Below are 18664 nucleotides of genomic sequence, written 5' to 3'. Positions count from 1 at the left end.
GTTCTTAATCTGCTGTCTCTGAAGGGGATCTTTATATATATATATTTTTTTTTTTCTTTCAAGCATTGATTTTCTTTTTCTTTCTTATTATTCAATCATTGTAAGAAAATCCAGGAAGTATAGGAATGTTTAAAGAATAGAAATCGACTATAAACTTAACGTGGTAAATATACTTTTATTTTCTTCTCCCTTTGTCATCATCCTTTCCTGTTCCTCTGAATGTGTGTGTGTGCATGTGTGTGAAGTCACTTGAGTCGTGTCCTACTCCTACCCTGTGGACCATCGCCCGCCAGGCTCGTCTGTCCAAGGGATTCTCCAGGCAAGAATACTGGAGTGGGTTGCCAGGCCCTCCTCAAAGGGATCTTCCCTACCCAGCGATTGACCCCGCTTCTCTTATGTCTCCTACATAGGCAGGCGGGTTCTTTACCACTGGCACCACCTGGGAAACCCCTGAATATGTATACTGGCAATGTATATTCATATACAGACATCATGTAATGTTTATTACAAAATTGGGATTCATGCTTTGATCCCTTGCGTTGCTATTAAATATCTCCAGAAATAGGGATTTAATGTCTGTGTATTATTCCATTACATTAATGTACTGTATTTTAACTCTTATAATTTGAGATTTCAGTGCTTTTTGTTTTCCGTTATATAGTTGTGATATTTATTCTCAGCAAATATTCTTATATATAAATTTCTGTGTATATTCCAATGATTTTGTTAGGAGAAACTTTGGAAGTATTGTTAGTAGGTCAAAGGTACAGACTGCTTTTGATACACATTGCCTGCTGACATCTAGACAATTTGTATCAACTTACACATATCCACTGGGACAGCATAGGAATGTTCCTTCCCCTACAACCTGGCTAAGATAGACAGAATTATTTAAGGGAGAACAGTGGGCTATAAAAGCATCTCATTGACGATTTATATTTCCTAGGTTATTAGATAGAACAGTTTTGCATGGCCATATTTGTTGTTGTTGTTGTTTTTTAATGTGACTGCTCTCAGTATGCTTTTATCAACATGGACTGAGTCTAATGCTTTGGGTACGATCTCACTGGGGAGAAGATTTTCAGAGTCCTAAAAAAAAATCTTATTTTCATTAACGCCACTGATACTAGGATAAACAATACTTTTTAAAAACTATTTAATTGTATGAAATAGTAATGGTCAGTGAAGAGTGTAGCATTGGCACTTACTGTTTTGTGCTTCTCCGTCAGTTATCTTAAGGGGCTCTTGGAACTATCTTCATGCCTTTGGTTGAATTCCTGGATTGGGAAGATCCCCTGGAGAAGGAAATGGCAACCCACTCCAGTATTCTTGCCTGGGAAGTCCCATGGACAGAGGAGCCTGGCAGGCTACAGTCCATGGGGTCGCAAAGAGTTGGGCCCGGCTGCGTGACTGACACTTTTTTCTGATAGTGGGGCAGCAGCCTTCTGGCGACCCTCGAGGCCACTCCTTTCTCCTTTGGTTCTCTCTTCCTCCATCAGCTCCGTGTCTGGGGAGTGGAAGTGTTGACTGTTAGTAGACTGACATCTTCTGGTAAGGTTGGAACTCTGCCACTGTACCTGCCTTCTGCGTTTGCCACTTAGGTTCAGGCGCTCTGTTAGCTGTGAGAGGTGTGTTTGAACTTTTGAATTGTTGGTAGTAGGTGTAGACAGTGCTAAGTTTTTTTTTTTTTTTTTAATCAGCAATGAAATAGTAATTGAATTTCTATTTTTTTATTATAATCAGATTCTTTAATGTCTTTAGTGTTTTAAATTCAACACTTATGACATTTATGTAATTAAAGTTCTTTCATATGCTATAAAAGCAAATGTTTTGTATGCTGTAATATGATATAAAAATCTTCACCTATATCTCACGTTGAATCTTGATATTTCTACAGGAGTTCCATCAGATGCAGGAGTTTGTACGTCTTTTATTGCTCAACGTAATTGCAAGTAAAAGCTGAGGACTTTGTGAACTAGTGAAATTCATGCTGAAAAGTGTGGTTTTATCTTATTAAAAGTATGTAATCCTTAATAGGGGTAAGTGAGAGGTCTTGTGTGATGTGACAGTTACACATAGTTAAGCTAATGCTGTTTGCATAGTTTTGACAACAGTGCTGTATGTGTGAGCAGCTAATGCTGCTATGATTTTCTCTTTTAGATTCAGATACCCTGTATCTTCACTTGTTAATATGTTTTCAACTAACTACAGTGTGTGTTCCATTAAGAAAGACTGCGAAGTACATATGTACCTGTGGTAAAAGTATAAGAGTGCGGTGTGGAGAGTTAAACACAAAATCATCCAGGAGTTAACCCGGGGATGGGGTGGGGTGGAGCGGCGGGAGTAGTTGGGTGAGGAGAGGGCAGGCAGCCGTGTGCATGCATGCGTGACTGTGTCCGACTCTGCAGCCCCATGGACAGGCTCCCCTGTCAGGCTCCTCTGTCCATGGAATTTTTCAAGAATACTGGAGTGGGTTGCCATTTCCTTCTCCAACGGATATTCCCAACCCGGGGATTGAATCTGTGTCTCCTACATTGGCAGGAGGATTCTTTACCGCTGTGCCAGTACTAAGACTTTATTTACAGTGTTCTAAATATTGGGTTGGCCAAAAAGTTTGTCAGGTTTTTCTATACCAACTAATGGAAAAACCCAAATAAATTTTTTGGCCAACCTAATATTTTATCCAAAATATTAGAAGCACATGTGTCAGAATGGGAAATAATAATATTAAGAATAGATTCTTAAAAATAATAGGGAAATAGATGATAGAAGCAGAAGAATATAATAGAAAATAGAAATAGAAAATGATAACATTCTGGTAGTAGATACATGCTTGCTTACTGTCTTAGTCTCTGTACTATTTTATATTTTACACATTTTCCCCAAATTATTTTAAAAAACATAAAAATTTCAGTTTTCACTCTTTGTAGTCAAGTTGATACTAAATAGCTCATTAGATGACTCTGATATGCCATTTATATTCATTGACAGTGCGTACATGCTAAGTTGCTTCATTTGTGTCCAACTCTATGCAACCTCATGGACTGTAGCCCACCAGACTCTTCTGTCCCTGGGATTTCCCAAGCAAGAACACTGGAGTAGGTTGCTAAGCCCACCTCCAGCAGATCTTCCCAACCCAGGAGTTGAACCCGTGTCTCTTATGTCTACCTGCATTGACAGGCAGGTTCTTTACCACTAGCATCATCTGGGAAGCTCCCTCTCCCTTCACTGACATTATGTATAATTGATTATTATTAAAATTTTGATATTCAAAAAAAAATCAGGTTGTCTCAAAGATGGTTATCTTGTTTCTTGTTCTCACCAACAGCCATTATGGTTGACGTCTGGTTTTTCAGTGTTACTTTTTTATTCTGCCTGGTGATATCTTAATTCCAGTTTAGTTTCCAGAATTATGACTGGTTAAAATGAAACTTATTCTTTCAGATACAGAATTCTGACAGATCCAGGCATAATTATTATTTTCCATCATATAAGAGAAGGAATAAGGACATAAAAGCCTTTTTACTGTGAGGCCAGAGGTTTGATTTGTTTTATTATATGCAGCATAGATATGTTGCTGTTTTTTTCCCTAAGTGACTAATAGAGATTTCATATTGCTACTTGCTTCCCACTCTCCCTTCCTTTGGTATTTTTATGCTTAAGTGAAATGACAGGGCATTGAGGAGGCTGTAGACACATGTGAGCCATGGCCTGATGCTACCTTTAATGATTTTTACTAGTTGTTCAGACTGTTCACAAGTAGTGTTTAGGAGACAGCAGAGCAGAGCAGAATGAAGAGAACACTGAAGGTGAAGAAGCCTGGCTGAACCCTAGGTCTGCCTCCTGGGTCTCTTACTTATAATTACTGTCTGGAGTTTGACTTGTTACTTAACATCTCTGCCTTCAGTATCCTCTATAGGTTAACTGCCCATTTTAGTAAGTTATTACTCTTTGCGACCCCACGGACTGCAGCCTCCAGGCTCCTCCGTCCATGGGATTTTCCTGGTAAGAGTACTGGAGTGGGTAACCTATCCTTTCTCCAGGGGATCTTCCTGACTCAGGGATTGAACCCAAGTCTCCTGTATTGCAGGTGGACGCTTTACCCTCTAAGCCACCAGGGAAGCCCTAAATTGGATTGTCTATGTGAGCATTTATAGAGTACCTGGCATTGTAGTAGGCTCTCAGAAAATGTTGAAGTTTTTTTTTCCCTCCTGTTTTCACGAAAGGAAAGTGTTGGAAAAGTCCTCTAACTTACAGTAAATGATTGTAGGTCAAGTGGCATAGACTTATGTCTGTGCTCACGTGTGCATGGGTGTGCAGAGACACACAAGTGATTTCCTAAGTTTAAAGGTGAAGTTCCATCTAAGATTTCTTCTCAAGTTTATTCTTTTGGACTTAAGTGTGATCCTGCAAAAGTGTAGCCATACAGTTGCATCCGCCTTTGTTCCTTGTTCATGTTTCCTGATGTCAGAGGGAGCCAGGTTGTCGGCACTGTGCCTTTATGCTTGTAGACAGGAGGAGGGGGGCGAGAACTGAGGAGAGAGGCCAGGAAGGAAGTTGAGAGGCCTGGGCAGAGGAGAGGCTGCAGTCTGACAGCTCCTCTCTAGCACTGTCTCAGATGGGTCGAAGAAGTTGGATGTTTGTTGATTTCTTTTTTCTGATGCTACAAGTACAGACTGTATTTCACTTTGAAAAACCTGAACTCACAGCAAGCTCCCTTGCTTATCTTTTTTATTTAAATATTTAAAAAACATGAATACTTGCATTAAATGTGCTAGAATCTATACATATTTAGCAAATTCCCTCTATCCCTTTGGCTTTATAGAATCTATACATATTTAGCAAATTCCCTCTATCCCTATGGTCATGTACTTCCCAGATTCATTCACAATAAAGATCCAAAAATTTCAGAATATTTTAGATTATGAAAGCGAGGTTTCCTCATACTGTTTTTAAAACGCCAGAAAACTGGCCATATAGATTTTAAGAAGATTGTAACAATTAATGTTAAAATAAAGATCATTAACTCTCTATTAAGAAGAAAATGAAATTATTGGAATACTCAAACTTTCACTTTTGATAATTGAATTTTCTCTGATGTTTCTTTGTTAAAAATATATTTCATTTCTTCAATTTCTATAAAAATTTTCTGAAATTGAGATTGTCTTGCGTGAAATTGTTTTTCATTAGATTGAAAATTGAGGTAAGGATGGGAAGAAAGCATATTCAGAGATGTTTCTTCTTAGGAGATTATAGTCAGGCTGCTTGACCTTCTGTTTTGATGGAGATGTTGAAGATGTCATCTTCTCACATATTTGTTGTCATGGAATTTGTACTTCTGTGATGGCATTTAATTCGACTATATTTTAAATTAAGAGGTTTGAGAGTATTTGCTGTATAATAAATGGAATTCTCTTAGTTTATTCTGTGTGTGTTGTATTTTTATTTAAAGATGCACATGTTCTCATAGCTTAGCAGAATGGAAGTCAGACAAATATTGAGACCTTCAGGTCCTACCTTAGAGAATATCTGTGTTATTTTTTTCTTTCATTGTAGAGATACCAATCTGTATGTCTCATATACCTTAGAGTGTTGTTGGTAGGGTTGTATGAGATACTATATGCTTTGAAAATTTAGGATCATTGCACAAAACTAAGTGATTATTATTATTTTGAGTTGTAAATGTCTGAGGAATTGCTCATAAAGCAGAAAAGACAAAGGAGAGAGAGTTGCATGTGGAAATGACTTGTGTTTTCAAGCTCTGTGTTAGAAATTATGATATGGCAAAAGACTAATGTAATAAATACTTAAAAGCAAATAAAATTTAATTAACCTCTTATTTCTATGCTCTTTACCATTTGATTGACCTTGAGCTGGATTTATTTTTAAGGATTTTTATACATCAATGGCAGAATCCTCCAGCGATTCAGACCACTTCCGCTCTCGTGACCGGTTGAGGCGGTGGGCTGCCAGTTCAGTACACAGGGAAGTTCGACATCGTCCTACTGTGGATGTCACTGAGAAGGTCAACACGATAACCAGCACTTTACAGGTTAGTTTAGCAGTGGTAGCATGTGGTAGATGTGAACTAGGTTAAACTAAGAAATGGTTTAAGTCAGTGTATTAGTTTTTTATGGCACGGTAACAAATTACCATAAAACTATTGTCTAAAAAACCCAGAAATTTATTTTCTTATATTTCTAAAGGTCAGCTAAAAGCAGTATATCTGGAGGTCTGCATTCCTTTCTGGAGGCCCTAGGGAAATATCTGTTCCTTTTCCAGCCTTTTCTAGAGGCTGCCGAAATTCCTGGTCCTATAGCCCCTCCCTTACTCTTCACAGCCATAAAGGTGTGTTGGACCCTTCTTACATCATGTTACTATGCCTATTCTTGCTTCCCTTTAAGGTTCCTTGTGAGTACCTTGGGTCCACCCCATAATCCAGAATAATCTCCCCATCTCAAGGTCCTTAATTTAGTTATATCTGCAAAATCCCTTTTGCCATATAAGGGAACGTATACACAGGTTTGAGAGATTAGGACCTAGACATTTTTAGGACCATTATTCTGCTTAACACAGTCAGTAAAGATACTTGAGATATCTGATAGGTTGCGGAAATGTCTTGGGATAAGATAGTATTTCCAAATACTTTAAATACTCTGGGAGTGAAGCCAGTAGGAATTACCATAGTTTAGCTTCTTGTGGACATGTCTTTAGAGAAGTTGTTCCTATTTTGGGTAGGTAAATTATTCATGGATGAATGATATTGAGATGCCATTTTTGTTTAGAGGCTAGTTTTTGACAGTGTTTGGAAATTTGAGTGGGAATTTTACACGCCCTTCCTAGAAAGGGTTTGATAATGAGGTGGGGGAAGGGTATCATGTTGGGGAAAAAGAAAACTCAAATAGAATTATTTTTTTCCTACCCTTTAATCTGTTACTTCTGTTTTGCCTAAATAACCATGGATTTTGGCTTTCAGTTGGTTTGAGTTATTATGCTTAGATAAAAAGAGGCTAATTTCTGGTGGAGAAACCATAATATGCTTTAAAACTCAGAAACCTATTTCTTTTGAAACTTATTTAAATTAACATGATATTGGATTTTTGCAGTGCAGATTCTTGTACTTTTCCACTAATGAAACATATTAATAACTATATATTTGGAAAGAAATGCCTTCATTCAACTTTCAGGTGAAACCTAGCAAATTTCGTGGAAACCATTTTTATTGTAATTAGGAACAAATTTGTTTATAGCTAAAAGTTAAGGGCTACTTTATTTTCTTTTCTCTTAATCAAGTTCTAAGGTAAATAATTGAAATAACATTGATCCTCATGATTTGCTTGTCTTGAACACAATCTACCACATTTTTCTCAAGATTTCTCTTCTATAAAGAGGGGTTGAAGTGTACAAATTGTTGACATGTACAAATTGCTGATGAGGGTTCTTATACAATTTATGGTTTTGTTTCCAGCTTGTTATGGATAAGGACTGAAACCATTTGCTTCAGATTTCACACGAGTAAATTGCAGATGGGCTTGAGTTTATCAGTGTTAATAAGATTTATTTGATATTTATGAAGTATATTGATGTCCAACTTAATTATTGTATCAGTTGTACTTTTTGCAAACAGTTGACCTAGTTATTTGATATACTGCTAAGATTGGGGAAAACGTCATTTGGAGCAATTAGTAAAGCCCACTTTTTTTTTAGGACACCAGTCGGAACCTGCGACAAGTCGACCAGATGCTTGGACGTTATCGAGAGTATAGTAATGGACAGGCGGGGGCTATAGAACATGTAAGAATGTTTACAAATGTTTGCATTTTCTCTTACTAACCTTTTTGGAAGTTTAGTTGTTGAATATGGATATGAGATAAAGGAGATGACCATCATGAATAGCTTTAGCTTTTTTACTGGGTTACTATTTTGTAGTTTAAATTTAGGTTAGCTTATCAGATGGATCGCCAACTAGTGTGTATAGATAAGATTCTATTGAATTTGAAAGCTTTATTTATTAATTTTTTTTGGCTGTGTCACATGACATGTAGGATTTGTTCCCTGACGAGGATCAAACCACTGCAGTGGAAGCATGGAGTCTTAACCACTGGACTACCAGGGAAGTCTGAATTTGAGAGCATTAAATCAGAGGGGAAGAATTTAGGATATGAATTAAACTGAAACTTACTAAATTTGGACCATGGATATCCCTCATGGGGAATTAAGAATTTTAAGGATGGTTTAATTTAGTAAGACATGCTCATTATTTAAATAAATACTAAAACTCCATGGCCCTTTTTAGTGCTACTCCAGAGGTAACTGTTGTGACAGCTTCTTGTATATCCTTTCAAACATTTTCTATGCATGCATAAGTATACATGTAATTGCTTTGAAAACCAGCATCCTGTAAAAAGTGTTATTTAACTTTTGTATAATAAGTGTTATGTAATTTTAATTCATTTAATGTATATCATTTTTCAGATGACACAGTAGCTCTTCCTCATTCTTTTGAACAGTTATAATATTCCATAGTATAGATGTATTTAGGTTATTGTTTGTTATTATAAACTGTGCAGCCATGACCGTTACTGTACACATTTGTTGTGTATAATCATGTATGATTCTTGGAAGTATAGGATTCCTGGGTTAAAGGACATGTGCAATTAAAAATTCTCCAGACATTTCAAAATGCCCTTTCAAGTATATGCCAATTTAAACACATGGGGATTTAATATAATTCACATGGGGATGGAAGCCGGAAAGATACCCCAGAATTCTGGGATAAAATGAATATTTTTATTTGTTTGTTTGATTTTGGCCATGCCATATGGCTGGGGGGGGGGGAGGGGGGTTTAATTCCCGGAGGAGAAATTGAACTTGGTCCCTAGGCAGTGAGAGTGTGAAGTCTTAAACATTGGGCCACCAGAGAATTCCCTAAAATGAATATTTTTTATTAATATTTTGCTAATTCCATTTCTTATTTCTTTCTTTTGGAATTTGCTAACTCATCTTCTGCAAACTCTTGGGAAACCAATTAAATTTATTCCTTCATGTTTCTAATTATGAGTGTACACTCTAAGACGACAGGTACTACATGTGTGCTGTAAAACTGATTATTTTATATATATCTGTGCTGTATGGCTTAATTGATGATTTATTTTCTTTTTACAAAGCAGAAATGTAGTCATCTCATTTGCTTGTAATTGGAGGCTAATTGCTTGAGTGCAGGGAACATATTTTCTCTTGTAAGGTTTTTTTTACTACTTTCATTTAGAAATTAAACTTGGACTTTTTTGCATCTACCAGGTTTTTATGATTTATGATGTATTTGCAGATGGTGCCATAGACTTTATATATTTAAGTAGCTCATGAGATGTTTTTGATTTAATTACCATATTAATAATGGTAGTTAATTTTTTGCTCCATAATTTATTAGTAAAAAATTAAAAACATTAACTAGTGGCAGAGAACTAACCTACTTTGAAAGGGAGAATATTAGATGAATTTCCCTTGGATTGAGTTATTGGGAAATAAAACTATATATTAGGGAAATTTCTGTATGGGTAAGCTTTTAAAACACAGTATGCCTTCTACTAGAATTGGGAGGCCTAGAATTGAATTGAGTTGAATTGAGTTGAATTGAGTTCTGGGGGAATGGTTTTATACATGAGAAATAAACTCAACAGGTATTTCATTTCCATCTGAATTACCTGTACATAAAATGTAGAGCTGCTCATATTTAAAATAGGACATAGGAGAACAAGATTTTTTTACCTTGCACATGTGCCAAGTTGCTTTGGTCATGTCCGACTCTGCAACCCAATGGACTGTAGCGCTCCAGGCTTCTCTGTCCATGGGATTCTCCAGGCTAGAATACCAGAGTGGGTTGCCATTTCCTCCTCTAGGAGATCTTTCAGACCTAGGGATCGAACCCAAGTCTCTTATGTCTCCTGTATTGGCTGGCAGGTTCTTTACCACTAGCACCACCTGGGAAGCCCTCCTTTTATTTTAGGCCATTCTTTGTCTGGTCTAAATTCTCCTCCTTAGTTTCTCCAAATTCTTGTTCTGTTAAAGTAGTTGGTTCTCAGTGATTACCCACTCACCCTCATACCAGAGGGGATGTCTCTCATTGCTTTATATTACAGTCCCTCGATGGAGCAGTGATTTCCAGTCTACCACCTGTAAGTTACCTGGGGGCACACCTGCCTTAATCTATGGGAAGATGTGCAACTCGGAGTATTTCTCACAAGTCAGTCTGATGGGCTTCTCAGTATAAATTGCTTTCTTATCATTAAAATATTTACTGTTATGAAATATAGCAGTAAAATGAGCATAACCTAAAAATGAGTGTATGTAACTATCAGGTGATTCATTTGAATCTTTTTATTTATATTCTTTAAGTCTTGTAAGTATATGATAGTGTTATCCTCTATTTTTAAAATTTTAATCATTGTGTGTTCTGTTTAGGAAGGGACTCTGGAAATTGATTTTTGTTTTTTGTTTCTTTTTGAGCCTGTGCTCCAGCTCATGCAAGTTCTCTTGCTGTGGAACCTAGTTTCTTTTCAATATTGTGTAGCAGATTAATTCATTTTGAAATTATTATTATTATTTTATTGAGGTATAGTTAATTTATAATATTGTATTAGTTTCTGGTATACAGCAAAGTGATTCAGTTATACACACATATTTATTAATATTCTTTTCCATTATGGTTTATTATAGGATATAGGACATCAAATACAATTCCCTGTGCTAAACAGTAGGACCCTGCTTATCTGTTTTATATAGAATAGTTTGTGTCTGCTCATCTCAAACACCTAATTTATCCCCCATCTGCCCCCTTTCCCCTTGGTAACCATGGTTTGTTTTCTTTATCTATGAGTCTGTTTCTGTTTTATAAATAACTTTGCTTGTGTCACATTTTATTTTCACATATAAGTGATATCATATTTGTCTTCCTCGTTCTAACTTACTTCATTTAGTATGATAATCTCTATATCCATCCATATTGCTGCAAATGGAATTACTTCATTTTTAATGACTGAGTAGTATTCCATTGTATATATGTATATACCACATCTTTATCCATTCATCTGTTGACATTTAGGTTGCTTCCATGTCTTGTCTATTGAAAATAGTGCAGCTATGAACTTTGGGGTATATGCATTTTTTTGAATTAAGAGTTTTTTCCAGATATATGCCCAGGGGTGGATTGCTGGATCTTATGGCAATTTTTAGTTTTTCAAAGAACATCCGTAATGCTTTCTGTAGTGCTGCACCAATTTACATTCCATCCAACAGTGTAGGAGGGTTCCCTTTTCTCCATACTCTCAATAACATTTATTATTTGTAGGCTTTTGATGATGGCCATTCTAACTAATGTGAGGTGATACCTCATTGTAATTTTGATTTGCATTTCTCTAGTAATTAGTGATGTTGAGTATCTTTTCATGTGCCTATTGGCCATCTGTATGTCTTCTTTGGAGAAATGTCAATTTAGGTCTTTTGCCCCCTTTTTGGGGGGCATTGTTGGATGTTTGTTGTTGTTGCTGTTATTGACTTGTATTAGTTGTTTATCTACTTCTGCTTTATTGACTGTGCCAAAGCCTTTGACTGTGGATCATAATGAACTGTGGAAAGTGCTTACAGAGATGGGAATACTTGACCACCTTACCTACCTCGCAAGAAATCTGTATACAGATTACGAAGCCACAGCTAGAACCAGACATGGAACAATGGACTGGTTCCAAATTGGGAAAAAGGAGTACGTCAAGGCTGTATATTGTCACTGTGCTTATTTAACTTTATATTCAGAGTACATCATGCGAAATACTGGGCTGGATGAAGCACAAGATGGAATCACATTTCTGGGAGAAACATCAATAACCTCAGATATGCAGATGACACCACCCTTATGGCAGAAAGCAAACAGGAACTAAAGAGCCTCTTGATGAACGTGAAAGAGGAGAGTGAAAAAACTGGCTTAAAACTCAACATTCAAAAAACTAAGATCATGGCATCTGGTCCCATCACTTGTTGGCAAATAGATGGGGAAACAATGGAAAAATTGAGAGACTTTATTTTCTTGGGCTCCAAAATTGCTGCAGATGGTGACTTCAGTCACGAAATTAAAAGATGCTTGCCCCTTGAAAGAAAAGCTATGACCAAGCTAGACAGCATATTAAAATATAGAGACATTACTTTGCCAACAAAGGTCCATCTAGTCAAAGCAATGTTTTTTCCAGTAGTCATGTATGGATGTGAGAGTTAGACCATAAAGAAGACTGAGTGTGGAAACGTTGATGCTTTTGACCTGTGGTGCTGGAGAAGACTCTTGAGAGTCCCTTGGACTCTCAAGGAGATCCAACCAGTCCATCCTAAAGGAAATCAACCATGAATATTCATTGGAAGGACTGATGCTGAAGCTGAAACTCCAGTACTTTGGCCACCTGATGTGAAGAACTGACCCCTTGGAAAAGACCCTGATGCTGGGAAAGATTGAAGGCGGGAGGAGAAGGAGACGACAGAGATGGTTGGATGGCATCACCGACTTGATGGACGTGAGTTTGTGCAAGCTCTGGGAGTTGGTGATGGACAGGGAAGCCTGGCGTGCTGCAGTCCATAGGATTGCAAAGAGTCAGACACGACAGAGCGACTGAACTGAACTGTACTGAGCTGTTTATTTTGGAAATCCTCTGTTGGTCTTGTTGTTTGGAAATATTTTCTCCCATTTTGTAGGTTGTCCTTTTGTTCTACCTATGATTTCCTTTGCTGTGCAAAAGCTTATAAATTTGGTGTCTCATTTGTTTATTTTTGCTTTTATTTGTATTGCTTTGGTAGACTAACCTAAGAAAACATTGCTTTGATTTATGTTGGTACAGATTTTACATATGTTCTCTTCTGGGAGTTTTGTGGTTTTGTGTCTTATATTTAAACGTTTAAGCCATTGAGTTTATTTTGTGTATGGTGTGAGGGAGTGTTCTAACTTGATTGATTTACATGTGACTTTCCAGCCTTCCCAACACCACTTGCTGTTGTGTGGTGCTGTGTCAAAGGAGGCTGGGTATGACTCTGGGTATGTGGGTTTATTTCTGGGCTCTCTGCTCTGTTCCATTGATTGATATATCTTTTTTTTTTTTTTTTTTAAACCAATACCATGCTTCTTGATGTAGCTTTTTGTAGTATTGTCTGAAGTCTGGGAGGGTTATACCTCCAGCTTTGTTCTTTTTCCTCACGATCGCTTTGGCAGTTCTGGGTTTTTTGTGGTTCCATATAAATTTTAGGATTATTTGTTCTAGTTCTGTGAATAATGTCATGGGTAATTTGATGGGATTTGCATTAAACCTGTAGATTGCTTTCAGTTGTATGGCCATTTTAACAATATTAATTATTCCAGTGCAAGAGCATGGTATATCTTTCCATTTCTTTGTCATCTTCAGTTCTTTATCAATGTTTTATAGTTCTCAGCATATAAATCTTTCACCTTCTTGGTCAGGTTTATTCCTGAGTATTTCTTTGTTTTAGAGGTGATTTTATTTTTTAAAATTTTATTTATTTATTTTTGGCTGTGGTCTTCGTTGCTGTGTGGGATTTCTCTGGATGGGGAGAGTGAGGTCTACTCTCTGGTTGCATAGCACGGGCTTCTCATTGTGGTGGTTTCTTTTGTTACAGAGCATGGGCTTAGGGTGCGTGGAGTTTTTATCATGAATAGATGTTGAATTTTGGTTAATCCATTTTAACCATTGTTCAACTGTTAAAAGAATTTTCTCCATGTTAAATATCCATTGTCTAATTGAAATTAGCATTTCTCTTTTAACATATAAGAGATTTCCTAGGAAATGAGATCAGCTATTCTGCTCTAGGTAAGATAAGAACTTTTATTATTAACTTAGATTTATAAATGATACTAATGTTAAATCTCAGGAAATGGATATAAGTGATATATAGTTTACCTTTGAACAACATGGAGGTTGGGACTCTGACCTTCCATGCAGTTGAAAATTTGTGTATAACTTGTAGTTGGCTCTTGGTGTCTGAGTTTCCTCCCTGTCTGAAGTTCTCCATATTTAGAGTTCTGTGTTCGTGGATTCAGCCAACCTTGGATCATGCGATACTGTGCTATTTACTATTGAAAAAAATCTGCATATAGGTAGACTAGTGTAGTTCACACCCATGTTGTTCAAAGGTCAACTGTATATAAACTTATATATTTATTTTATTGAGATTTAGTTTTGTGAACATAATTTGTCAGTGAGTGAGAGACAATATAAATATTCAGTGCAATGTTTTCCTCCTGAGATGATTTCTTCAAACAAGAGAATTGTGGGAATTATTTCTGTTGGTTTTGTAAGGGTCAAGAGTCATGATCAGTCAATTTTTGGACTACTTTTTCTTGAAATGTACATGATTTTGCTATTGTTTTCTTGAATCTTTATTCCAATGCTAAATGTAATTCTTTGCTTATTATATGTGAAGGTCTTGCTCTGTGAAGAGTTGAGCAGTGTTAGAGGATTGGCAATGGGTGTGTGGTGTTTCATAGGAAAACAGCACCTACCTCTTTGGGAATTTCTGCCTAAGTTTAGTTTACAGGCTTTTTCTTTTTTTTTTTTTTGGTAGAAACTCATTTAATTGTTTCAGTAGTCCTAGTGGGTAGATGCTGTTGGGGCATGGAATGGTCACTAACTTGCATAGTCTCACAGTAAGTCAGTGACAGAGCCAAGGATAGGACATTATCCCCAAACCCAGCACCAGGGTTTGTTCCTGTCATTCATTTGTGGTTACCCATGTTTTCATGATGCTGTGAATTTTTTTTTTTTTCCTGAAAATTGGGATTTTGGATTCCAAGTTTGAAGAGTAATATAATTTACATTGATAAACTAGATTTTGGAGGTTATCTTAACTGATTGAAGATCCAAAGCCCATCGTCATACAAGTCATTAAGGTTACCTCTGGTACAATGTCCAGAATGAGAGTTAGATGGAACAAATGTGGAAACAGAATGGGAGGGAGTCTGGTGCTGAGCTTGGATTGGCATTGAAGGCTTGTCAAAGTTGGCAGTTCTAGCTGCCACTTAAGGCAATGTGGTGGATTCTGCAAGTTTCCTTCCCCCTTCTTCCTAAGTGATAACTGTTGATTTTTTTTTTTTTTTTTCTAACTAGCCTTTCTTGTAGCCATAGCAGCCAACAAGCCATATTAAATTGGATGATATGATTTAGGATCTTTGGGTTCAGTGAACTTTATGAACTTAAGGAGGTGTCATCCTGTGTTATTTCTCATGCTGTAAATTTTTTTGGAAGTCTGAGAACATTTGGTCCAAAAAGAACCTATGTTATGAAAGTGTTAGTTGCTCAGTCGTGTCTGACTCTATGCAACCCCATGGACTGTAGCCTCCTAGGCTCCTCTGTCTATGGAATTCTCTGGGTAAAAATATTGGAGTGGGTTGCCATGCCCTCCTCCAGGGGATCTTCCCAACCCAGGGATCAAACCCGGGTCTCCTGCATAGCAGACAGATTATTTACCTTCTGAGCCACCAGGGAAGCCCTATGGCAAAGTTTTATTTGCAAGTTTACTGGGAAGATTTGGAATATATTGTACTCCTGGGTTAAATAGTACAGTTGAATTGCCTAGTGTTTAGGATATTTCTAGGACTGTATGTTACTATTCATGAGAGAACAGGTCTGTTTTTTATGTTAATGTTATAGAAATGGAATGCCCTTAAGGAATGTTCAACATAGAAAGTTAATACATTCTGCAGTAGAAATTTGGACTGTAGCTGATGAGGCTGAAGTAGTTAATACTCCATATAAAGGAAAGATACAGTTCTCTTAATTCAAATCATTAGATTCACTAAGTACATTTTTAAGGTAAAGATTGGTTAAAATATAATACTGTCAAATTAGACCTTAGAGGCATGTATTAACAGGTCATTTTTCTTCAAATTAAGCACTCTGATTCAAATTTCCCTTTGGGAATAATAGACTGTCACCATCTGGCATATGAACTTTGGAAAAATTTGAATGTTACGTAACAAAGTCCAGGTTTTTCTTCTTTTTAGTGGGTTTCAGTTGTCAGATATACATAGTGACAGCCCAGAAGGATAATGTTAGATTTTTGGAGCCAGACATGAGCTACTTGTAATATTCCAGAGCCAAAGGTACTCATACCTTTCTCTCTGGCTGAGTTCTGATAATTGCCCTAAAGGTGAGAACTGTACCAACTTTTAACGACTTTAGTGTTAAGTAGTAAGAGTTTCTGGATAAGAAATTGTAATGGAACAACTGAATTCTGTTAGAACCCTCTTTTTGTTAATATATTTCAGATCTTAGGAGTTAGGTTCTTAGACCCTTATGTTTAAAATTTTATTGCCAAGTTTCCCGTGAAACTACTAGACAGAATTTTTTTTTTTTACAAAATTTTGCTTTGAAACTAGTGGAAAACTGTAGACTTTGGAGTCAGACTTATTACTGAATCCTGAACTTTTTCCACTAGAAACCACTTCAGTGATTTTGGGCAAGTTAATAAACCTTTCTGAACTTGAGTTTAATCATCTGAAAACTGAACATAATTATATATGCCTTATAGAGCTAACATTTATTGAAGTAGTCATGCTGTTTTAGACTCTTGTTAAACCTTTATGTTCTTGTTACTTCTTTAATTCATCAAGTAATCCCTATCTTCAAGTGTTGGCTATGTTCTTAATATAGTACTTGGTATTTTAGGCAGGCCTTCCCTGGTGGCCCAGTGGTAAAGAACCAACCTGCCAAGGCAGGAGATGTGAGTTCATCCCTGGGTCGAGAAGATCCCCTGGAGAAGGAAATGGCAACCCTCTCCAGTGTTCTTGCTTGTGAAATCCCATGGACAGAGGAGCCTGGCAGTTTGCAGTCCATGTGGTCACAAGAGTCGGACACGACTGAGTGACTAAATCACCACAGCACATTATAGGCATTCAGTACTTTCCTGGAATTCATTGGGTCTAACTTAAGTTTCTTTTGTATATTATTGTGACTATAAACAACATAATGTGTTATAACATTCACAGCGATAAGTGTACCTGATTATTTTGACTTCAATACGCTAAATAGGCAGCATACGTAATATTGCTTTTGCCCCATGATTATATTGCCTGTCCACCCAAAATACAATAAGGTACAATTAAAAGTACATTCCATTTTTCATGCATGCTTATTTAATAACATTACAAATATTTTATGGAAGTACTTTTAAAAAATTAAAAAAAACTGTGGTTAGAATATGTGTTCTGTATGGGCTTTGAATATATGAGATTTCATTTAAAAATAAAATAGTTACATAAATAAAGGGGATTTCTAAATTTGAAAAGTATTTGTGTGGACTTATATTTCCATAAATCAGCATGTGCAGAGAGGTTAGGGATAGCAGAGATAATGATCTTTTTGATAAATGAAAAAGATAGCAGCAGCCATTTAAAAAATACATTTCAGCAACAGATGGTGGGACTGGAAAAATATGGAATCCATAAATTTGCACTCTAATTTTATAAAATGCCTCACCTCCTCCACCTCTTCTTTCTGCCCTCCTCCTTCTCTTTGTTCTAGTGTTAATAGTAGAAGATAAATAGGCTGTAAGGGACCAAAGGAGAGCTGATAAAATTAACTCTACAGCCAATCTATTTTGCAGTCTATTGCCAGGTCAACCTTGACATTCTGTGGGGAAACAGTCAGTGAAGGAAAGTCAAGTAGAAAGCACTTAATTGGTGTGCCCATGGCTGTCATTATTATGTTGGACAAAATTTTTGACATCACCTCTTCTCTGCCTCTACTTCTGCCCTGGATTTTGCCAAGTTGACCTTACACTTGTAAATCAAGTACTTCAATCTTTCTTTTTTATACAACATGAATGAACTGCCTCCATAGTCACCTGTGCTGTATTCGTTGTGAATGTTTGCTAAATACTGACTTTACTTTCAGGTGAAACCAGGGTAAATGGTTAGATGAAATATTCACATGCTTCCAGTTTCTGCTCATCCATGCAGCCAAGTGGATGCAGTTAACCTATACATGACTAGATTTGCATGCATTTCTGTATAATCTGTGTTAGGGGATGTGTGTTTTCCTAGTATGAAAATAAAGGATAATTTGGAGTAAGAAAGTATCTGAAGAAACTAAATAGGATCTTTAATGGTTTCCACAGTTTAAGCCTACTTGGAATTGCAACGGGCTTCCCTTGTGGCTCAGCTGGTAAAGAATCCGCCTGCAGTGCGGGAGACCTGGGTTCAATCCCTGGGTTGGGAAGGTGCCCTGGAGAAGGGAAAGCCTACCCACTCCAGTATTCTGGCCTAGAGAATTGTATAGTATAGTATAGAATTGTATAGGACTGTATAGTCCATGGGGTCGCAAAGAGTCGGACATGACCGAGCGTCTTTCACTTCACTTGAATTGCAACATTTAGAATTTTTACCAAGGTCGTTGTTGATTTTTTTTTTTTTAGTTGTGTTTTTCATTTGTATGTAAGCTAATTATTTGAATATTTGTTACCTATTGTGTTTATGTGTGAGTAATTACTGTTCCTATTTTATTTTTGTTTTATTCCTACTTTATTATGGAAATTCCTCTTTGTGAAAGTAATGGTAGATAGTTTTTTTTCCCCTCTCGTTCAATGAGCTTAATTTTGTTGAGAATGTGAGTATGTGAGA

At 36.7% G+C, this 18664-nt stretch overlaps 1 protein-coding gene across 11 annotated transcripts in view; it reads left to right on the top strand.

The window, feature by feature from the left end:
* The window catches only part of CEP128 (centrosomal protein 128), a 483641-nt gene that overhangs the window by 15871 nt on the left and 449106 nt on the right, over window positions 1-18664 (top strand). For 7 of the 11 annotated variants that reach the window (XM_070797947.1, XM_070797949.1, XM_070797944.1 and 4 more), the window contains 3 exons: window positions 1898-2019; window positions 5891-6052; window positions 7708-7794. In XM_070797947.1, coding sequence (XP_070654048.1) covers window positions 5906-6052; window positions 7708-7794 — 234 coding nt within the window. In that variant the 5' untranslated portion in view covers window positions 1898-2019; window positions 5891-5905. Of the gene's footprint in view, window positions 1-1897; window positions 2040-5890; window positions 6053-7707; window positions 7795-18664 lie in introns of all 11 variants that reach the window. The other 4 variants (XM_070797945.1, XM_070797942.1, XM_070797943.1 and 1 more) reach the window with 2 other exon arrangements.

The sequence above is a fragment of the Bos indicus genome, chromosome 10 (assembly GCF_029378745.1).
Source record: "Bos indicus isolate NIAB-ARS_2022 breed Sahiwal x Tharparkar chromosome 10, NIAB-ARS_B.indTharparkar_mat_pri_1.0, whole genome shotgun sequence".
In the NCBI taxonomy this organism is placed as follows: Eukaryota; Metazoa; Chordata; class Mammalia; order Artiodactyla; family Bovidae; genus Bos; species Bos indicus.
This window is presented reverse-complemented; position numbering and strand designations above follow the sequence as displayed.